At 42.0% G+C, this 24,068-nt stretch overlaps 1 protein-coding gene across 2 annotated transcripts in view; it reads left to right on the top strand.

The window, feature by feature from the left end:
* Nucleotides 1-20,753: 20,753 nt before the first annotated feature.
* The window catches only part of med13a (mediator complex subunit 13a), a 71,571-nt gene continuing 68,256 nt past the window's right edge, over nucleotides 20,754-24,068 (top strand). The window contains exons 1-2 of one of the 2 annotated variants that reach the window (XM_069147039.1): nucleotides 20,754-21,153; nucleotides 21,267-21,369. In XM_069147039.1, the coding sequence (XP_069003140.1) occupies nucleotides 21,304-21,369 (66 nt within the window). In that variant the 5' untranslated portion in view covers nucleotides 20,754-21,153; nucleotides 21,267-21,303. Of the gene's footprint in view, nucleotides 21,370-24,068 lie in introns of both variants that reach the window. The other variant, XM_069147038.1, reaches the window with a different exon arrangement.

The following is a 24,068-nucleotide window of genomic DNA, read 5'->3' on the forward strand; positions in this document are numbered from 1 at the left end:
CAACATGGATAGATATAAACAGAGGATGTCAACTGTGTACAACATCAAATATCTTTATAGTTACAGTGCAACCAAAGATGAAAGTGGGATTAAGCTTCAGCCTCTGCTCTCTACAGAGGCTCCAGTCATCTACAGATGTAGCCTGTGATAATTAGATCACTATTAGCGCTGTGATTAGCCAGACAGGAGATATTACGAGGTGGGTTTTTCGGCTCTTTTTAATCTCTGCCTGTCATCACCCTCTCTGTCTGTGTCTCTCACTTTCTCTGTTCCCATCTCCTTCCCCCCCAGCCTCTCGTCTCTCCTGACCCCTCCTCTCTTTCTCTCCTCTGATGGCATCTCGCAGTGTCAAGAATCAAAGCAGGCGGAAAGCTCCCAGGAAGGCATAAGGCGTGCTGTGAAACAGGCGCCATGCTCCCTCCCACCCCACCCCACCCCACCCCACCATCCCCCTCACCCGTTCCTGGATCTCTGTATAATTGAGCATCACCACCTTCACTGTGGAACTGCAATGACTCACACTGCTTGTAGATACAGCAGTCATTAGAATAACACTACCTACCCTGATGATTATTAGACACACACTTCACTCTCTCACAGTGAGGCTGGTTATTGGAGTGCATGTGAAGACAGGGAAGGGGTGGGAGAGGGGGGGGGGGTGCTGGTTAAGATGCAGTGCAGTGTAGTTAGACATGAAAGCAAAACCTCCAACCACTTCAGAACTACAGAGAACAGCTTACATTTAGAAAATAAGCGGTGCTGCCAGGATAGGAATTGAAATGAAACCGTAGCCTACATACAGAAATTGTCCTATGAGAGTGTGTCTGCGTTGTGTGATCAAAAGAGCTGTCTGGAAATATACACCCTCTACAGAAAGGTAAAGTATCATCAGGCTTAGTAATGAAAGATCTGTAATTACTGTGTAGTGAACAGCAATGGTAACCTCCCACTCGCCAGGCTTTTGACAGCCACACAGCTGTCTCTGGGAAACGTGAATTTCTTTATATAACAGGGCTCTCTATCTGAGTCCTTTTGCATTTAAAATACACTGTCGGACCCGACAGAGAATTATGAGTTGGACATTGGAAAAGTCTGAGGTTGAGATGGCTGTCTCTCCATTCTTGGTATAAATCCTAAAGGACACACAGAGAGAAGAAGAGAAGATTACTGATCAAGCAATCTTTGAAAATAGTTCAGTACTTCAGTAACAGGTTGGTAATGAGTCAGGATAAAAACAGCATGGGATAGTAGGGTGTGCAAACATCTTTGGGTTCTGTTTATACTCCCCTGTCATAACTTATTTGTCTTTTTAAATAGGTTTCATTCTTCACAGAGGAAGATATGCAGTGCAACCAACACTTGCACAATGACTGTCACAGTTTTTGAATTATATCTGCTCTGCTCACTTTGCCATATGAACATTGGGAGAGTTAGTTATTGCTTTATTTACTTCCCTGTTCATCCTGTGAAGAAATTCCTCACTAATGTGTTTGAGCTATAACAGGTGAGGACCAAATTGTTTTGTGTAAATATGTATTTTAATATTAGCTCAGGATGAGACAGTAGAAGTCAAGTCTGCATTGCAGTGAGTCATTAAGCCTAGCAATACCAGTCTACAAATGATTAATAAATTAATGTAACACTTTGTATACTATTATTCAAAAGTTTTACTGTGTTTTGATTATGTAATAAGACTTAACTAAAGTGAAAATTAAATTTGATTGTCATAAAATTCATAGAATACAATATAATTGTTTTGATTCTGTGACAGTGTCAACAAACATGTCACATTAAGATGCTTCACAAGCTCAGTATTTAGGTTATTACAACTACAACTATTACAATTGTTGGTGCATGAGCAGCCTCTTCGACTGAACAAACACTGAACTGATTGTTTATGGTTTCTGTACACAGACATGCATATCTTATTATATTTATATATTTTATATATTTTTAATCATTTATTTTTATGTTGCCGAACACCATTATTTTGTGAATTTTTATTACAACGAAATCTATCTCTCTTTGGTGCACCTTGGTTGTATTTGTTCTGAGTTGAACCAGCAACCTGTTGGCTATGAACCTGCTTCTCTCACCCAGAGGCTGCTGCTTCTCTTTGGTTCTGCTGTTTGCTCACTCTGAGACATCTCAGCGATCTTTCATATCACTTTAACAACACCTTTGACTCCACTGTTTTTTTTTTTTTTTAAATCTTCTTGGCATTACCACGAGGGTGCTGCTGTCCTTGTGCAATGAATTATTTTATGATCTCCTCCTGTATGTAACCTGAATAATAATGTGCTACTGGACCAGAGGGCCTCTCTGCCAAGCTACTGCTTTTGTTGTTGTTTGCGTTGACACATGCAGGGACTGGAAAAGGTCAATGGCTTCTCCCATAGAGGGAAATAAGAGAACCTTTGGATCATAACTTGTGCATATCTATGAGCCAGAGAGAGCGGCTGTGACTCGCTACTGTGGATTTATTGACTAGCGTACAAGTCTAAATGGGGAGTAATAATTGTGTGGAGTCGAAGGAATCCAAGCAGACTATATTATGTTAATGTGGCATCTGTTAGAAGAGAAGAAAGGACTGTAGAATAGTATTTGTGTTTTCCTGCCACTCAGAGTCTGCATCTCATGAAAGCAGTCAGCCTCAAGGTTTTCACTCTGTGTGTGTACTAACCAGAGCTATTCATAGCTTTGATTGCCCCTGAGCAGAGCTTTGTCTGTGTGACTGACTTACCAAACTGTGTAAGACGCTATGTCTGAGGAACGGCTGTGTTTTTGTTGTTGGTATTTATTTTTTTTAACTTGTGTGTGTGAGAAAATTTGAAATCATTCTTAGGAATCTGCACTCAACTCTGCAAGACAGGCTGTGAGTTTTCCTACTGAGCGGAGTGAATCTGTTCAAAGCAGCTGAAGTAGCCACCACCACTGAGTCAGCCTCTGACGTGCGAGTCTACCTTTCCCACTCAGACGTGGGGATTTTTATTCCTTTAGCAGTGACTGGAAGACAGCTGCTGTCTTCAAGCCTGCCAGTCTTCATTACAGGCTGAAATGGAGTAAATTGATTGAAAAGATTTTGTTATTTTCTCTGAGTGAAAGAGCTGAGTCCCCGGGAGCTGATCTCTGCCTGTTCATGTTTAAATGAGGTATATATACTGTGTAATGGCGCATGCACATGTGCAGTGAGTGGATAAAATAATAAGACCAAATGAGGATATTGGGCAATCCAATAAAGCAGCCCTGAAATCATCCCACCTGGCAGTTGGTTCACCGTCAAACTGAAGGCCCGAATAGAAACAGGGTTGATGCAGACTCACAATTGGTTACATAGCTTGTTCATTAAGCAATATAAAAATCAACCAGTTTTGAACTTGGCAGGTCGCCATCAGAGTTTACATCAGAAGACCTGAATCTGGACGCCATGTAGCGGCATGTCCTGGATTTGATCAGTGACCGCCGGTGGGAGAGAATGAAAGTGCTTTTTTTTAGGGAAGGAACTGTGTTCCAAATTGCATATTATTTATTTTTACTTTTAGTACGTACTGCAGCTTCCCATAAAAAGTATGTACTGTTGCATGTAGTATGTATACAATTGGGGACACACTAGTTCATCATAAAAATGCCTTATTTTTTCCTACATTTATAGTAAAAAGAAAAAGAATGTGATTTGGAAGGAGTGCGGTTCTTTTTAATGCCTCTTCTTCTTCTGTTTCTTCCGTTTGTGGGCGGAGCATCAGCACCACCAACTCTTTCTGCGGCCCAGTTGATGTGATGTATCTCCGCCGTGCAGAGGATTGTGGGTCAGAACAGCCACAGTAGCATGCTGGCCTGCAGACTGCAAAATACGACTGAATGTAGTAGGACATCCTGGTACTTTTGGCATACTAAATTTAACAAACTATGCATAGGGACATCCTAAATCTTTTTCTGGCATAATAAATAATATGGTAGTATGGATGTTGGAACACAGGGTCAATGAGACATTAAAGGTGGAGACGGATTTTCTATTATGTGGAAATTGTTTGTGTGAAATGAAATATTTTAACACACAGGATTGAATGTACTGTATGTAGTTGTTTTTCATTATTACAGTCAAAACTGTTCTGTTTTTGATTTAAAACTTACAGTTGGCACATTATCATTTTTGAGGCTGTTTGGATGGATTGCACACCTATTGTAACCCTTTTCTGCAGAGAAGGATGACATATACTGTAACAAGAGCTTTCAGGGACCCACTTATAGATGAACATTACAGCCGCTGTAAAAACCCTGGAACTCAAATGTCAATGGAAACGTGGAAGACAAGTTTTCCCCTGACACTGACTTCACATATGCTGACACACAGGTGTGTAATCTACATTTCCTGTGAGGTCTGCTCTGCTCACTACAGGGCAGATTGGATTTAACGTTGATTAAGAGAAACAGATTGTGTGGAGTGTCACATGCTGCGCGGGAGACAAATATATCCACCGTGCATGAACAAATTTCTCCTTCAGTGGTGTCAGGAAAAGCCTCCCTCCACATCGCTTCACAACCCGACATAAGACAAGCTACTACTGTATGCCATGTGTGGGATTAGATGTGACATGGAGGGGATGTCATGGTGATTCCATCTGCATCGTGTATGTTTGTGTTTGTGTGTGTGGCGGATCCGTCTGTGCTTCAGGAGGCTGCTGAGCTCATATGTACGTATTATTTAGAGGTCAAGCTGTATATTGTGAGTGGTACTGCAGGGGCCCTAAACAAAACGATGGTAATCTGACCGAAGTGTTTACTCAGAGCGTGGGGATAATATCTGAATATCACATAACAATGTCCACCGCTTCCCTTTTTTATGGCTCATTTTCTCCTCATGAAGTGCCCTCAGGTAAACATTTCTCATCATAACAAGGCAGTTTAGGGGGATTATTTCACCCCACAGAGGGATGCTTCCTCGCTGCGATGTGTCAGGATGGCCCGTAATGACTTTCTTGTATTTTCGATGGCCCACCAGTCAGTGTGCCCTTGACTTTGTCAGCTGCCTGGAGAACATAAAGAGAATGTGATCCTCTGCTTGTGTGAGGTGTGTGTGTGTGTGTGTGTGTGTGTGTGTGTGTGTGTGTGTGTGTGTGTGTGTGTGTGTGTGTGATGTCTTTGCAGGAGAGAGGTGTCTCTGTGGAGTGCGTATGCATGCTCAATGTAAATGTTGGTCTCTTTATGGTCCTGTTTCTGTGTGTTTTGTGTGTGCAGGCGGTGCAGCAACCCCGTCCTCCACTATACAGCCCAGGCTCCGTTCTTCAGACGTCTTGTGCGTCTCTGGTGAGTAATCAGGTAATTGATCATAGAGACAGGTAATTATTCCTGTGCCAAGCTCACTTGCAAATGAAAAGTCCAGCAAAAAGCATCCGTCTCATCCAGCACAGCCTGGAGTAAGAGGACAAGGGAAGAGTAAAAATGGGACTCGGAGAATGGATGGCCAAACGAAAAGACCTTAAATCATAAGCAAGGTTTTTCTTTTTCTTTTTTTTTAAAGGCTGTTTAGTCTCGGCATAGTAGAGAGCTGTGTGTTCCAGATGTTCATAACCACAGCCGTAGATACAGCGACAAACTTGGAGGTGAATTCCTGTGTGATTCAGAAGGGATTCCTCTGAGGGAGCGTTCCCACTGCTTTTGCCACCTCTGAAGTTTCAACTGAATCCTGAAATCACAACGACTGCGATCTATTCGCCGCAGTGATTAGGACATTTAAATGGTTATGTAGTGTGCTTTACTTGAGCCTGCACTCTGTGGGTTATAAAAGGTGAGCTACTATTGGCGTGACAAAGTGCTTACAGGCAGAATTTTATGTCCCCCAGACTACATCTGTGATCTAGATTGCTTGCTTCATTGGTGTCATTTAGGTTTGTTCTGGAGCAGTGAGTAAACCAATCTTCTTACATACACCCCTGTCTGCAGTTTGCCTTGATTTATGAACAGGGAATAACCCAGCCGAACTTGAGGCTCATTTGTCACCTGTCATTAAGATGTACTGGTAAGGTGTTTTCCTCTTACAAATAGCCCCCCTCAGCCCCCTCAGTCGCTGAGCTGCTGCTGCTGCTGCTCCTGGCCTTGTGGTGTGAAGAGCAGTGGAGGAAGAAGAAGAGAAGAGCTTTGCTGCCTCTCCAGCTGCGTGTAGCTCACACAGAAAGGGAAGGGTATTATGTGTTGTCCAGTTTGTCTGCCGTAATTGCATTGCCGTCCAAACCAGAAAATCTCGTTCCCCTCACGGCGATCACTCATTGTCATTTTTCATCTTCCAGAGTGAGCGTGCGATGCCTTTTTTTTTTTCCCTCCTCTTCACCTCCCCTCCCTCCTTCCTCACGCACCCCTCCACCACTCACAGAAGTGGTTGCGCTCTTGTGGGCTGAAACTCCCACTGGAGACAGACACTTATTTGGCTCCAGGATAAAGCTAGATGTGTGCTGAATTGAAATGCTAAGTCTAGCATGAAACTCTGAGGCCATGAGAGACTAATCAGTTGTTGAAAGGCAAATAAATAAATAAAGGCACAAATCTAATTTAGCCCTGATGTATGCTCCTGCATTTTGTGAGCTTGACTGCTACTAAAGCCTTAACTGTAAAACAGGCAAGTGCATGATTGCCCCCCCCCCCCCCCCCCACACACCCCACCCTGTCCCCTTTTGTCTCAGTGTAGAGTCATGGAGGGATGGAGAGAAGGATAGGAAGAGACATTATCCCCAGAGAGGTGCAGAAGGGATGAGCGAAGCTGGCTGACTGGGTAAGGTTGAAAGAGACACAGTTGCAGATTTGTCATTAAATATGTATTTCCTTCAGCAGAAATCCCTCTAAACGCACTCCCCGAACTGACATTCAATTGGTATCCTCCGAGCTGTGTGTGTGTGGGGGGGAGAGGGCGGGTGGGTGGAGAGAAAAAGACAGACACACAAAGAAAGATAGACACACAGACAGAAGTAGAAAGAGAAGGGAGAATGTGTTTGACAGGAATAAGAAACAATGGCAGGGGAGGCTGTCTGGAGGGAAAAAAGCTGAGCCGGCAATCCAGTTAATGGAGCTTTAATCAAATGTGTGAGTGTTAAATATTCAGAGAGTAAACAATGGCAGAAACGCTGAAATATAAATGGGAGTATTCTTAAACAAATACTGCTTCAAACCCTTCATCAGATTTCCTGTGAAGGCAAAACTGAAGCTGCTACTCCAGAGAGAGAACTGGAGCATGTGTGACAGCTAAGATTACACATAGCTACACAGCTAACACTCATTAATAACCGAGTCTAATTATAGCAGTCAGAATTGAACTTGTATGCTTAGCAGTCTATTTCCAGAGAGGCTCCCAGTGTGTGTTCATTTACCTGTTCACAGAGCAGAGGCAGCTCCCTTTATGAGGCTGCAATTTCCACGTCTTTTAAGGACATGTTTTACAGTTCAGTCAACTCCAGTTGTTCAAAACAAACTCCAGATTCATCAGTTTGCATCATTATACAAAAAACTATGCAAAGTCAGGAACTTGTCAAAGAAGGTGCACAATACATGTATTTCTCCTACAGCATCAGCTGCAGTCAACCAGAGGGAAGAAACTACAAACATTACTGTTTTTTTTTTCTTTTGTAAGAAGCATAACTCTGTTTGTTTTTCTCGGCCTGTCTCTTCTCATTTCTTACCTTGCTATTTCTGCTGCTCTCTCCACCTACGTGCAAACCAGCAGCTGAAAGCAACAGGTTGAAATCAGCTTTTTGGGAGAAAATGTAGAAAATGTGTAACATGGGCTGAAGGAAAATCAAAGAAGATGATGATGAATATGGCTTTCGTCTGTAGTCATGGTAGCATCTGTGTGAGTCTGAACTTGGGCACAGTTGTGCTTTGAGCTAAACATCATCACACTAACAGGCTCACAGAAGCAATGCAAAAATGCTGATGGTGTAGCAGGAATAATGTTTACCATCATAGTTTAGTGTGTTCAGTCATAAACCAACAAATGGACAAAGTATTTTAAATTTGAAGGACTCACCAGAGGTTTTTAAATTTATTCTGGGGTAAACATGAATATGTGATAAGTTTGTGACAATGCTTCCAGTGATGAAAAACTACTCATGTCAACATCATCATGGCATCATGTTTGTCTGCTGCATGTGCGGACTGTCCTTCTTTTTATGCAGACATGGGCCTCATGAAGACAGAAGTAGAAGAACATAAACACTCCCCGAAGTGCCTGAGGAGTCATTTCCAGTCACTACCTGGCCACATGGGATCTTTTTCTGAGGAATGCAAACCAGCAGCAATGTGTGGAAAGACAGTGGGTTGCATGTTAAAACATTATTAACCTGTTCACAATATTAAATTAGATCTGATCACTAAGTCGCAGAATGTTTCTGGTTTGTAAAGACACAAACGAGACTACAGCATAGAAAGAGGCTGATACTGATTATGCATTCCCTTAAAAAAAAAAAAAAAAAAAAAAAAAAAACTTAATCCAAGATATGTTTTAGATGGATGAGAAAACAGTCCCAGCATCACTGTACCGCATACAAACTGCTGATGAGCATCAATTGTCTGCTTGTCAAGAATCAACTGCGTTCAGATACATAAATGCACCAAATGTGTCACACATATATTCTGGCAAACTGCTGAAATTACAAATGTGAAAATTATTCCAGGTCGTTGGTGTGAGTAAAGTTTTTCTTTGTTTCTTTATAGTTGAACAGATCAGGCATTATAGCCTAAAATAAGACCAGGATCCAAATGTTGCTGAATATCCGTCACTATGGCTTTGTTATCAGAATTCGGAGCAAGCTGTCTGGAGTTCTTTTTTTATGTCTAAATGTTAGTTTCAGTGCCGGCTGGAACTGATTTTACTGTGCAGCAATGATTTGAGTGCAGCTGGGCTCCTTGGTCGGTTTAAAAATGATTACATGCAAGAATGTCATAAAATGTCCACTTGGCCTAAAAAAAGGCTTCATGGAACTCCAGGAACATTTCTCGTAAATTATTTAGCGCTCACTCTGCTGCTCTGGTACCTTCATCTGTGTCCATAGGAAAGAAAAGTAAAGTCTACATTTGCAGATTTAACGGTTTAACCAATATTAAATCTGAACACAGAGAATTCTAATGTCCTTTTTGTGAGTTTAGGATTGCACATTTTCCATCAGAAAACAAATCTTCACCAAAATATCCAAACATGTTCTGATTACAGAGCTGGACTTGTCAAATGATAATCAAAACTTGTCATATTGGCTGAACAAATTGGTAAATCAGTGCACAGTTGTTTGGAGTTTTAATTGACTTTTGATATGCACCATTATGCTTTCCACTTTATGATGTCTACGTCCTCTTACTTTGAAAATCCTTAAGAGGGGAGAGCCAGACATGTGTAGTCATTTTGTAAAAAACCTTTGTAAAAGTAATCCGGGGAAGCACTCAGTGTTTCCGTCAGCTCCGGTCTGATTTAGCTTCAGTACTTAATGCGCATCTTCTCAACAAGTGGGCAGGATTTTAAATTCGATCTCGAGGGCAGTTCCTGTTCTGTGAAGGGTTAATCATGAGCTGCAGGACCTGTCTGACTCTCAGCTGGAGCTCATCCTGATGAACACAGGTAGTGGAGGTCCAGTATGGAGGGCTCCCTGCTGTGACTGATGGCTGGAAAAACATGGAAATTGCATTCACAAGCTCACAGAGAGCAGCTTTCCTCCTCCCTGTTTGTCTGATCTCACAAAGTCTGCAGCGAAACCACGCTAACATACAGTTCAGTGAGGGCTTGTGTTTCCCTCATTTTGGTGATTAGATTCATGTAGGTCAGACATATTTCACATATCAGCTCTTATAACTGTAATTTTGCCATTACAACCACATTTGGGATTCACATGTGTACTGTACATCAGATTGGATGATCTTGCAAATTTGGAAGGCGTCTCACCTAAAGGTGGTGCTACAGCAACATGATAAATGAAATGACCATAACTTAGTAGACATGGGTCTGACTCATTTGAAGTTTGCAGTGTAAAAAAAAATCATGTGGCTTCTGCCAGTCAGCAGAATTCTCATGTTTTGTATGATGTGGATTCAGATCTAAATTCTTTAAAATATCTTTATTAGTTCCTTTTTATTATAGAAAAATGTTTTAATTTTAGTTTGGCTGTAGTTTTAATAATGGCCTAGTTTCCCACTGATTACAAAGTATGAGTCTGTAGCCTTTAAAATCACAAATGAAATATCATTTCTTTGTTGTTTTTAATTGTTGAACCCTCAGTTTCTGTAAATGTCTCATTATTTTATAACTGTTTTAATTTCCTCGTGCTGACAGTCATTTAAACTGATTTCAACAGAGGACGCTTTTTAGCCACATGACGAACATCAAATGTCTGCCAAGGTCTAATTTAAATGAAAAGAAGACTGTGTGTGACAACAAACATTCACAGTTTCATCTCCATCATCAGATGAAGAAACAGTTTTTGCAGCGCTTTGATGAAAACATGCAGGATGGGGCTTGAAAGTACAATCACGTAATTACTAAAATGTTTATCACACGTATTTTGTTTTGCCTTTACCTCTGCTCTGCAATGCCTTGCATAAAGGGATGTAGGGGTCCTGTGATGTAGTTGTCATCAGGGTTAAAAGGTCACAGAGTGGCACAGAAGTTGACTCACCCCCACCCCTGATTTATGCTTTAGTGAAACCTGACTCATCAGGTCACAGATGGCCATGAATCAGAGAGAAAAGGCCGGAGTGAATGGTGTGGGTATGTATGTAGGCAGTGGGTGGAGGTGCCAAGAGTGCAATAAAAAGGGTTTAATAAGTCTTCAAAACCACATCAACGCCGAGCTTGTGTGGCTGACAGCACCTGGCAGATGTTTATCTCTGATCAATATGAACACAAAGAGATTACAGCAAAGTCTTTCCATCTGACATCTATTACCGAGTGGCTCCGGTAAACATACTGTTGTTGTCGGCTCCACCTGTTGTGGGGAGTAAAACTTGCAGCAGTCGGCTGAGTGTGCAGCTTCGAGTTTCAGTGGCAGCGCTTCAATCAAAGCTCTGATGATGATAATGAAGTGAACTCAGCCAGCTGCGCCCTTCCCAAGCTTTGTAAGTGGTATCATGAAAGCATTCAAACATGTAAGGGCATATCTGATTTGCAAACCAAATGCCCTCAGCCAAAACAGTCTCTTTCTGTTGTTCACAAGTGGAGTATATTAAAAAAGCATTTGACACTGATTTATATCACTTACAGTTGGTATACAGCCTCTTTGCTGCTACAAGCTGCAGATAAACTGACAGAGTGACACATTTCTGAGACGCCTCGAGATCGGGATGACAGAAGCTTTAGAAAAGAGCACTGCTGCTGTAAACACGCTGTAATTTTCACGCTCGACTTATTCACGCATGCTACATTGAGAGTTCATCATCAAGGCTGCCTATTCAAAACCATGCATTGAAATTAACTCGCCTTTTTGGAGATATGAGTCGTTATTATTGTTAAAATAGTAATTCTGAGTCTTGTAAATTTATTTCAGCACAGGAAAGGGTGCAGGCCGATCACACGCATTATGCCAGCCATATTGCCCCTCAGAACAAGACACTCTACACAGTAAATGTAAGACGCAGATGCAAACATGCATAATGCATGAGTGTTGAGCAAGTGTTCATGTTGCAATGTGAGTGTGCCGTGCCGAGAGTATTTATGGCATATTGCACCGTGAATAATGACTCAAAAAATACATATGAGTGCACACATTTGCATGTACATTGATGGACACGTCTGTCCACACACACAATCATGCACGCTGAACAATCCGGTTTCTGCAGGGACCACAGACGGATGTTTTCTTGGCAGCTGTGCCAACCTGCTAACCTGTGTCTATAACTCCCTGCACTATGCAAGTATTGACATGTACACAATATTATTATGTGCGCTGTTAGAAATTAACATTAGAGTCCTCACTACTCTGTGTTTTGTCATTATTATTTTGCTGTTGTTAACATCCAGAACAGATTTAGTGCACTCCATCCATTGATCCCTGAGCAGAGGCGGATGCTGCATCACTCCGTGTTCTCTACTGGGAAAGAGACTGTTTACAGAGACCTTGGATGCTGCACTTGGTAAACTTATTGACCAGTTACTAGTATGTTCAAATAAACCCTGCTCATGAATATTGACCAACGTCCCATAAAATATTGACGAGTGTGCCGCGTTGGATCCTTGGTGGTGCATTTTTGTTTGTTTCCCTGCAGATGCACACACGGATGGAAATCGTTTCAAATGCATCTACATGAGCATGACAGCTTTCTGCAAACAGTCTCAACATCATTCAATAAACAAAGATAACAATTAAAAGATATTCATTTTAGTTGTAATTTTGACTGGAACCTGCTGATGTGGTTTCCTATAGAAGCAGTCTGTAAAACCTGCAGGTAAACTTATATTTTCTGTATTTTATTCAGGTTCAAGGGTTTATATTGAATTAGAAATGAATTATTACTTTACAGACCTAATAAATTCCAAAGTGTACTCTGAGTTTCTGTTGAATTTTATGAATATAAAATTTGCATTGCCTTTTCAAATTTCAAACATGATGTTATTTAGCAAACTGTAGAACCTAAATCAAATTCTGATCAAGTTGATTGTGCATCTGATCACTACAACCTAACTTTTAATACATGATTATAAACGTGTATAATTGTATGAAAACTTGTGGAAATAAACTAGTTATAATTATACACTTATACAATTATTATACATCTAAATATATCTAAAATACCAAATGATTGTTAGCTAATATAGTTTGTGACAGAAGCACACAATATAAACTGTGCTCTGACAATATGAAGAACTTTTGTATTGAACAGTTAATTGACTCTTGTAATAATAAACTCGTTTCCTAAATGTTTGTGATATAACAACGGGATTTGACTCCACTTGTTTCACATTCTGCTCACGAGGTGACTCGACTTTGCCGTCACTCTGGAGATCAGTCTCTGACATTTATGAGCTGGAAATTGAATTGAGATTCGGACCTCACGCGTTAAGTGACTCAAACAAGGTTCGTTGTGTCTCTCATCTGTTGTTTGTTTGAAATGGAGGGCGGCGATATCCACTAATCACTATGCCACTTTAATTTGCACATTTCTGCTAGTATTGCATTTTTCCAGCATGATCAACTAATGTAATGAGCTCAATGCAGGAAACTAAGGGGTGAGGTTGGGGTGGAGGGTGTGGGGGGGGTGCTGATGTGCGTTGGTGGCGCTGCTGATGGGGCAATCAGATAGTATCATGAGGGCTGGAGGCCTACTGGGCGGTAAACAGGCCTCTATATCAATCAGCTGACAAGGAGAGGAGAACAGACCGGCTCTGGAGCCTCCTCCATCCCACACACAGCCTCCAATTAAACAATTAGGGGCCGAGGCTGCTCTAATTGGAAACATAGCCGGTCCTGCTGCACAAGAGCCTCCACTGCATCAACAGCCCTTCAGACGCCTTACTCCGAGTCACTCAGCATGCCCTTCAGTTGAACTCCAACATCTCCATCGCTCTCTGTCTTACCGTCCCTCTTGCTCCTTCCCTCCTGTCTCTGCCTCTGTTTCTGATCTAATTGCAACAGTCCATATGGATGGTGGGAAAACTGCAGTGTCTGCAAGCCTGTATGTATTTCCTGTGGCTGCTGTGTCCTTTATTATGGCACAAGCTTCCATAATCCAAGAGTAAAGATTCAGGATTGAACCGCAGCAGTATCTCACACCCTGGGTGAAACTGCTTGTCCTTTTGAAGTTTTTATTTCTTCTTTCTCCGCACAGAAGCGGATGTTGTAATCCTGAATAATTACACCACCCTCACACAGTGTGAATGCTGCTTTCTCGGATGTGGCCCGTCCCTCAGTGTCACTGCGAAGAAAATGACAAAGCACCATGTCACAGAGGAATGCCGGGCATGTTGTAGCCAGTCACCCAGGTCAGCCTCCTGACAGCGGGCCCGTTTTATGGTTTTGCTGAATGCTGGTTTTAATGGTGTAATTGTGACAATGATCTCATTCTCACCCTCTCTGCCTGATCTCAAGGAGCTCTGCGCTCAGCCTTCTTCCCCGGCGGCTGGCAGTCAGGAGGGAGAGGTGGGGGTGCACATTTCATTAGCTTTCAATTCATATTGAATTTATTAATCCCATGCTGGTTCTGCAGGCTGGAAGGCTGCTTAAGAAGGGGAAAATATCTTCGATATAGACACCTTTTCCTCCATCTGCTTGCAATGTGTGTGCAAAACTGTATGAAAAGGGAGGGAGGGAGGGAGGGAGGTAGGGAGGGAGAGAGAAGGAACCCAGAAGGCGGGAATGGAGAGGGAGAATAACAACGACAGCCTCACAACAAGGGCTTGTGAAAAGACTGCAGCGGTAAAAAGTGTGTCAGATCATTTACCAGCGGGGATGCACGACTTCGTCTTTTTAAAGGCAGCCGCCCTGCAGAAAGGCTCTTGTCTAGTCAGCACTGTAACAAAGGCTCAGCTATGGCTTTATTTGTGTGCCTGGAATGTTCCTGCGTGCACAGGGGCAGCACCCCAACAACTAACCCTCTGCTTCATCAAGGGAGGGAGCATGGCACGAACCTCAGCTAGACCTCACCCCCAGATAGAGAAGCAAAGCATTATAGCAATAACTGAACTGACAAGCACTTCACACTATAAAACTACAGAAGTTACTCAACAAAAAGCAGCTCTCTGCCTAACTGCTTCTGAATAACACTGTTTGACGTCGCTCTAAAGAGATTGGTGTTATACCACTCTGGCCCTCTTACAAAGCAGCTTGTACCGTTGGGTTTGAGCAGGTGTCAGCTGACAAAGAAAGTTTATCCATTCCTTGTGAAGACAGCCCACGAGCATACACTTTTTCAGTTGGAGCTCTTCTGGTTCACAATCAGCTACACACGACCCCTCACTCAGCGAGCCTTCACGCACTCGGCTGCTCAGATGCAGGCTGCGAGGGCGCCGAGCCAGCCGCTCTGCATCCTCAGCACTCTGCAGCCCTCTCAGGCTAATGACAAGGGGGCTGCTCCCGCTTTGTCATACAAACATTTTTCTATTTGGCATTTCTCTGCTTCTTGTCTGTATGTGGGAGGAGCCGGGAGATTCCCATTTAGGTTTAGGCTGAGTTTGAGCCCTGAACCTCTTTGTGGCAGTATCAGCAGCATATCAGTATCAATTGGTTCAAAACTTGTTTGTTTCTCATTCCACAAGTTCAGAACCCGTTGATTTGCGTGTTACCTTATGAACCTTGCAATTTTCTCTGACCAGCTGCCACCCAGCCTCCCTGTCACATCAGACCAACCCGGCAGCACAAACTGGACCTGCAGGCCTCCAGCTCACACCACCTGCCATCAATCCCAGATATTTCATTTCATTCATTAATTTATAATCAGGTTTCCACAAGGAGTCCCTCGCTGGGATCTTCTACTTCAAGGCCATTATAAAGGTACACAGCTTATTCTGCAGTGATCAAGAAATGGCTGCGTCTTTGCAAACATCTTAAATCCTAAACATTTCATTTCACTATTGTGGCTTGTATTTCTACACTTCCTCTTCATAATTCTCACTTTTCAGTAAGCTTGTGAATAATAACTGTATTAATTGTGAACACACAGCAAAGCCCACTACCTAAATAAACATCATTGTAGCAGCGGTGCTACCATATACCCCACACTGTGTTTGTGGTGAAAGGAAATTAGTTCTCCTCCAAAACTCCTTTTAAAAATGGATTTGAAATATGTCTGAACTTGAACCAAACATAAGCTAATTAAATAATGTTCATGATGTTCTCTGTTTCGTCCAGTTCACAGGTCAAGTTTTCTCTTCATTGCTAACCATCTGCATCATTTTGTATTATGTTGCATTTCAGATTTACTCTGTTCTTCCTTGTACCTTCATTAGCAGACACTAACACTGCTCGTAGTTACATGTATTTACTTGTCAGTTTCCTCCTTTCGAAGCAAATTATGTTTCTTGAACTCAGTGAAATGTGGTCAATGCTCTGAAGGACCAAAACAAAAGCTGGCCTGTATATTTATTTACCCACTTTTTAAATTTATTTTTTTTCGCTCAGTCGTGATTATGATAGGGCTGATTACATCTAGAGAATATGAACCAAATAACTTACTTGAGTCTCACTTGTGTATTTCAGATCAACCATGTGGCTCATAAAACATGTTATTCAAGCACAACCTTGGCTCTCGAGATATTTTTATTCCTCATTTTAATAACGCTGCAGTCAGTGCCAAATGTCATTATGTGAGTAAATGAGTGGAATAATGCTTGTTATATTTAAAAGTGCTTCTCAATCCATCTTTTCAGACGAGGCTTATGGACAAAAATGCTAAAAAATAAACAGTGTGCATCATATGTTTGTGAGAGAAAAATGCGAGACAGGAGGGAAGGAATGCAAAGAGCACGTATCTGTGTGTGCTTTAAGGTGGCGGCTGGGAGGAGGGCTACTTTATTTGAACATGGCACGGTTGTTGACCCTCTTCGTAACTATTCCTCCTCTGCAGAGGCTAAGAGTGGGATATTACCACTTAACCTCTGTAAACACAAGTTATGCTGTTGAACTATGAACCTCGGAGTCACGCTTGTAACTGCTCTACGCCTCAGCTATGTCTGCCTCGCAAAGGGAGAAAACCTTTTCCTGTCTCGGTGGTCAATTTCATTGCATTACAGAAAGCTTTTCAACATGTCGCCTGACTGGTGATCTTTCAGTAGCAGCGTTGTTCATCCCTTCTCTTGTCCTGCGTCTGAGGTCATAGGGCACACATAACTTTCTCCACACTACAATAGTCTCACCTGGAGTGTTTCATGCTCTACTACTTTAGCATGTTTAATGATAACCAAGTCTAATTTTCCATCCACCACATTAATGTTTTTTCAGTCTTATCTGACCATAGGCCCTCATTAAATTCAGCCCATGTTCTCTTTCTGGCTAAATCTCAGATTTATTATTCACTTTCTCATGCAGGATTTAGTCACACAACAGTGAGACAGTGCTCTCAGACAAATGCTCCGATAGCACACTGGCAGGGAGCACAGAGCATGTCAAATCAAATGTCAAAAGAGCAGTTGGCCAACCTCAAACTAACTTGCACTTTCATTTCCCCAATATTCTTGAGTGCTGCTGGGATCGAATATATGTGACAGAATGTCTCTGTGGGACTCAGATAAGAGGGAGCTGAGATAAGTGAGGGAAAACCATCGCCAGATACGATAACAATCTGGGATCCACATTAGTAACTCTGCTATGACAACTGTGTTCATCGACTGCACCATTAGATGTTTTTTTTTTTGTCAAACAGTCTTATACAGATGGTATCATGCCACAATTGTTTTTCGTATCAAGGAGTGATGATAAAGCGTGGGAAGCGCTGAATGTGAGATTATCATCCGTTCCTATGGGAAGATTTAAGGTTTAAAAAGCTGTTCAGTCCTTTAGGATCAGATGAAAGACACAAAGCTGATTTTGTACGGCATTGGAGTCAGAACAATGCAAGCTAAAACTCTTGTTATGTTTTGTATTGGTATTGTATTTAAGGGGTTGCACAATTAACATATTTATGCTGGACCACATCACAGAGATGTGAACTATTTCCTGCATGCGAGGGACAAATGTTTCTGTTGCTTTGGAGGAATCTAAACGGCAAGAAAAAGTGTTTTGGGGTGAGCCCTACTCAAACAAAGATGAGGCACTGACATTTGGAGGAGGCCTGGGGGTTATAGAGTAACAATGTATGAATAACCACTGTAGGTTGGCAGAATAAATAGTTGAAGAGAATGTCACCTGCTTCAAGTGTCCACACAGTATGTATCTCTGTGATATCTCACTGAAATATCTTCCCGAAGACTTTTTGGAACAAATCGATCTCCTCACCTGTTCTCTTCAGACTGCTACACCTTCACGACTCCATCGGCGTCTGAGGAGCAGCCAGCTGTTTTCTGGCCTCGGGACGTGCTATCATCGCCACTTTTATACCAGTTCTCTCTGTAAGCATTGCAAACAGGAAATGTCACTTTTTGCTTATCCTGAGCACAGAGGAAAAAGACCTGTTAAAGATTATTGTACAAGTCTGATTTATGGGCACATAATCAGATATCTACAGCTTATCTACAAAAACTACAAAGGCCTCGACGAGTTCATAAATATGGCAGTTTAGAATAACAGAGACACGTTGTAATGCTGGGATCATAAGGCAACAACAGTCATATTACTGGAAAGAAAACTACTAAACAAAAGCAGCACTTGGGGACTGTAATTACTCATTAATGAATCACAGGATAACAGAAGAAATTATGGGCTCGCCAGCCACCCAGCTGCCATTCATTTCTAGAAAAAAAGAGAAGTCACTTTGTATTATAATTGTAATAAATATTTACAAGAACTTGCTAAAAACTCATGATTAATATTCCATAAACCTACAGTGCTCACACCTTGAAAAAAAAAAAAGCAATAGGCTGGCTGTGAATGTGCCTTGGGGTAAAAATGGAAAGAAAGTTGTGTTGGCTGAACTGAGTTACTGGAAGAATAAATCGTACGAAACCAAATACTTAGACCCAAACTAAGAATCGCAGAGAGTGATAAGAAATGCTTAAAATATGCAGTGTCTGCCAGTGTTGCATCACAATATTGTCACGCAAAATAATTCTTAATAAGGTTTATCTACAGTGCATGTACTGTATTTGTTGTAGCTGAAGTGATGTATAAATGTCAGCTCTAGTAGTATTGATTTGAAAAATTGCACAGCCTGCAGAAGAAACAGCTGTTGGTTACACAGATTCAGTTGGACACGAAGGCTCTTTAAATCAGGTAGCCTCGAGCTTCATGCAGACTACACAAGCTGAAAGAACAGGGGGAAAATATTTTGTTGGTTTATTTCTTTTGCAGTTTATAGCTCTAATTGAAAGCCTTTTTGGTTTGGCCCAACACCGGCTTGGATGCTGGTTGGATGAGATCATAGGTAGAGCAGTGAGTTGCGCAATGTTTTGCAATATTGTGGAAAAAATAGAGATATATGGCGGTGTTTATTTCAGCGGCAACAATCTGATGTACAACTGTATTTAGAAGGAAATGCAGGCTGTAGCAAAAACAAGCAGTGCAGACCCTAAAAGCCTCATTCAGTCATTTTCCAAGGAAATTCTACAGTGACATTATTTCATTACTGTCAGTGGAGGACAACCTCACTTCAAAGAAAAATCTCTTAAAGCTGGTTGTACTATTGAACACTTTTCTTACATAATTCACATCTTCCAAAGTGAAGGCCCATCAAACAATTTCTCTCATCAATGTTCTTATATCAGCACTGCACAAATGCAAAAGTCCTCCCTGAATTGGGAGCTCAATATTTATTCACAACATTATGGTTCAGCATTTTGGCTGCGTTGTGTACCTCACGTCTTCCACCTGAACTCTGTCAGTTCTACCTGTCGGGTGTGGCGATGATCAGAGAGACAGTCATTGACTTGGAGGTCTAATTGAGGCCTCTTAGACTACAACCATCCACCCTGATTAGATTGGTGCTCTTTAGCAGTGGCAAAACAAATAATATAATGGTTAAAATTATTATAGCTAATAAAATGAAATGTGACATTTCAGGTGGTCTGATTTCTGCTATGACTAAGGGTGCAGTAATGATATTAATACTTTTTAATGTGGAGAAATTACCCTGAGTTATTATTATATATACATTATTATATATTTATTTCCCCTTCCTAAAACTTTGAATGGATAAATGTGTTTCACGCTGATGCTTTATCACAAAGTAATGAATACTGACAGTGTGTCAGAGTCAGTTGTTCTCTCTTTAATTTTCAACTTGTATAATTCATTTACCTCCATCTATTATTTTATCTATGTTTGACTGTATTTTGACTTTCGAAACATCCTTATTGTCAGGTTTCAAGGCACACTGGTACACCCTCTGCTGTCCTGTCAATAAATATACATTTCAATCGTTTTATCCGTTGAAGTGTTCTCACTTTGTCCTCACGCCTCTTATTATTATTATATTATTATTATTATTATTATTATTATTATTATTATTATTATTATTATTATCTACTATAGTATGCATTTCTCTACCAAATAAATATTTAATCTTACTGCTGTCTCTGTCTCACTTGAGCCGCACAAAAAAAATTACAAGTCAAGCAGAAATGCGTGATTTAAATAAAGCATAACAAAGAGGCGCATCAATGCATCTTGGTTGCACATTTCACTTGCAAGTGCAACATCACATGCGCTAGGTGGTGCACTGTGTAAGTGAGCAAGTTTATAGGGTTTGATCATTAGTAACAAAATCTGTTGCTCAGTAGCGCCACTTGCGCTGGCCCAGCGGCAATACCTATCAGTCTTGTGTTATTACAGCCCTCATGACCACGACAGTGTCAAGGCAGCACTTCTAGAACACAGAAGTACTTATTGAGACTGTCAAAATAAGACACCTACCAATAATGACATGTTGCTGCCTCTTTTTGAGACAAACTGTACTTCAGGAAAAGTCAACGCATTATTTGGTGACTACATAAAACGGATATACGATATACTTGTGAGGTATGATCTTTTTTTTTTTTTTTTTTTTTTTCCCTAACGCTATGCTCATGATATCTATCGTAAGTGTTCTTAAGGAATAATAACATCATGCTTTTATTTTGCCGGATGCATCGCTTCCGGTCTGACGTGTGTCTGTAAATGCTCGTCCGGCTTGACGAAGCTTTGACCACGAATGAGCCAATCGGCTGTGGAAGGCAGAGTTGTCCCTGTGGCCGCCATTAAAGAAAGGAATCCATGAATTCAAATGGAAACCAACAGGAACCGAGGCTGAAATGATGATCGAAATAATCGTTAAATTATAGGCTGGTGCCAGATTTCGAGAGGCTGTTACAGGATGTGTTTCGTTTTTAGACCAAATTTTGCGATGGGGGAGTAAGACGGGACGTTTTTATTTTTTTAAGCGGAGACCGTGTCAGGGCTAAGGGGGAGGGGGAGAGTTGCTTCTTTGCTCTCCTTTTCTTTTTGTTTTATGAACATTTTTCGCTCCCTTGAAATAGTTTTTTTCGGTGTGCTTTTGAGATGTCGACGTAGAGGCCACACAGTCTCTTTTGTCCGCTTTTAGCTCCGGCGGGGGAACTGCAGTCGGAAGGTTGTTGAATTAACTATCCTCCAGCCAAATGTTACAGAAAATATTTCTCGTTGATTAAGCCTGCACATCTTCGAAAACACAAATCCGAAAATTGTTCTTTATTTCCCGGGAAGTGTAACGATGGAGAGTTGGATCTCGCAGTGAAGAAGGATGAATTCTTGTTTTGTACCAAACGGGGCCAGCTTGGAGGATTGCCACTCCAATCTATTCTGTCTGGTAAGAGATTTAAAACTAAAGGAAAGCAGCCATTTTTAACTAGCTGAACGGGGGCTAAGCTAACGTTAGCCACAGAGCCATCAGTTGATCGTAGCTTAGCCAGGCTTACGGCCCTGTCGAGCCGACATCGTTTTAGGACAACAAGGTCTCCCACTCTGCTAATGTTATCGTGTTTTTAACACGTTGTCTCTTCGCCGTGTAACAACCTGTCTGTCACAATCTGCTTTCCTGCCACATTTCCATTTTTTTTCTATTTGCAAACAAACCGCTGGAGGTTTTTTTTTTTTTTTTTTTTTTTTTTTTTTTTTTTTCTTTTTAACGCCAGCCGCTCACAAAGCTTCATTTAACTACATTTCACAGACTGTTAGCACGAAAAGAAAACGTTGTGCATTTCGCTGCCAGAAGCTCCGCCGTGTTTCCCACCGACTTGTTGGAGCACTTTCTCCCCCTTTCGCCTCAACACCTTGTTTATTATTAACTTGCTATCTGGTTCTCGTTGCGTTTCCACTTCTGTTCTCCCGAGTATCGAGCCGTCCACCCAACACTTGGCTTTCAGCGTTAAGTTGGCCGCCGCGATGCGTTTCTAGTTAAATACTGTTTTTGTTGAACACCGACAAACTCCTGCGTGGACGAATGTCACTGCACAACTTGCACAGCCTGTCGGTGAAAGCACGCCCTTTGAGTCTTTGCCTAGAAAGCTCTTCTTTGCAACAAGCATGGAGCAATGTTTGTTTGCAAACGTGAACTATCGGTGTGTTATGTCACCGTGTTGGTTAGTAGCGGCTTCATTTCCTTGGACTTGATGTTTTTCTTGTATTCACACCAAATAGGGCACAGGCCCCATGGCTGATTATATAATCAGTGGCATTCATTCCTGGGCATCACAAACACCCGGGCAGCTGCATACTGTACCTCAGCTGCACCTAAACTGGGAGGAAACTGTACAACGTGCTCCTGACTCCTGCTCCTGACTCCTGCTCCTGACTCCTGACTCCTGCTCCTCTTTAGTAGCTGTGGTTGTGCACTTTCCCACTCTGGAGCTCACAGCGATTCTTGAAGTCCCTTGTGAGAGAAAGGGAGCAGTGGGAGTCACCGTGTGGTCTCCGGTCTCCGGTCTCAGCCACGACAGCAAATGTAAAGGTGCCGTCTGGACTGTGAAGTCCCTCCTCCCGCCGGATAATCAAGAGCACGTTGTTGAACGTGTTTGTTGTTGCAGTTAATTGGCTTGTCAGCAGGCTTAACTCACTTGTAGGTTAGCCGAGGAGCGTAATGTGCTCCTCTTACCATCATGCCTCCACGGTAGGAAGTTGTTAATGTGATTTGTCAAGTGCTGAAATGCAACCGTGAGAAAAAAAGTAGATTTTTCTGTTATAGATTAAATGACACGCAACCACTTTGTGGTGGAGTGGCAAGACCACAAAGTGCATAGATTGTAGATTTACTTGTTAATGTAGCTATGTCAAAAAAAAGAAAGAAAAGAAGTTAAGTGAGAGTAGAAATGCATCGGTAGAAATGCAGACATAGTATCTAGTGTAGTAACAATATAGTGAAATACTACACTGCTTTTTACCACCAATTGACATGGCATCGAAGCTGTCCGCCCCCTAAAGGTACAGTTTCACTGCAGAAAATCCCCACTCTCTCAATACGACTCCGGTGGGTCGATTGTGTGTGCTGAACTTGTAATTACAATGTTTACGACAGCACTTGAAGGCAGCTGGCTACAGTGGACAGTCGACATCGAGGCTGGTAGTTGTGGTGCTGTGCCTGTCTGGCTGACATTTTCCTGCACACTGAGACTAAGCATAACACCACTGCTGTTATGACTCACTTGCTGAACAGACTCCACTTTGTGGTTTTATGGTGGAAGAATGTGAACACATTGTGGTAGTTTCCCCCCCTTCGTTTGTCTCTGGATAGTCTTCTCTGGAGTATGATACTACTTGTTGCATGCTCTTTTCTTTTTTCTTTTTTTCATTTTCAAGTGGGTTTATTGGGATTAACTCGGAGAGTAAATTCAGTTTATCTTCACCTGCATTACTATACACCATTGTAACTGGCTTTCTATGAAATTTATAGCTTGAGCTGCTGTGCATTTAAGTGCTGGAGAAGGTTCTCAGCCTTTTAAGAATCCTTTGGCGTTAATCATGGGTTTAGTGACGGCATCCAACGTGGATGGAGTACAGTACATGAACAAGAGCTGGGTATAAACTAGCTTCAATGAAATTGATTGACTTTGCATCCCCCTTAACAAGAAATGCAAACACACACTTGTTAGTTTCATGTTTGCTCTGTGACAGGGTTAAGTGAGGGAGAGAGAGAGGTGACAGGCAGGAGAGGACACAGAGACTTGGTGGAAGAAGAGCATCTGTGGCAGGATTTGAGCAGCTTCACCTGTTGCTTGTCGCATATCTTGAAAGGCAGGAAGGCAGCTGTTTGAACACAGTGTTCCCTACTGAGACCCACGAGCCTCGGTAGCCAGAGGGAAGGTGAGCAGCTGGCAAAACCAGGGGTCACAACCCCCCACCCCCCCACCCCCCGAAGTACGCGTCACCTCAGGAAAACTTCCTGTCTGTATCCAGAGGCTTTGGCCTCAGATCCCCTCCTCAAATGCAGCGGTGTGATTTTTGGCTTCGGCGTATGAAAGTTAAAACTTCTCACGACCCGCGTTGCTTACCCTGCCGGGACAATCTTATAAG

Source organism: Embiotoca jacksoni, unplaced genomic scaffold (genome assembly GCF_022577435.1).
Source record: "Embiotoca jacksoni isolate LCO1_2020_lvr unplaced genomic scaffold, fEmbJac1.0.p SCAF_13, whole genome shotgun sequence".
Lineage (NCBI taxonomy): Eukaryota > Metazoa > Chordata > Actinopteri > Embiotocidae > Embiotoca > Embiotoca jacksoni.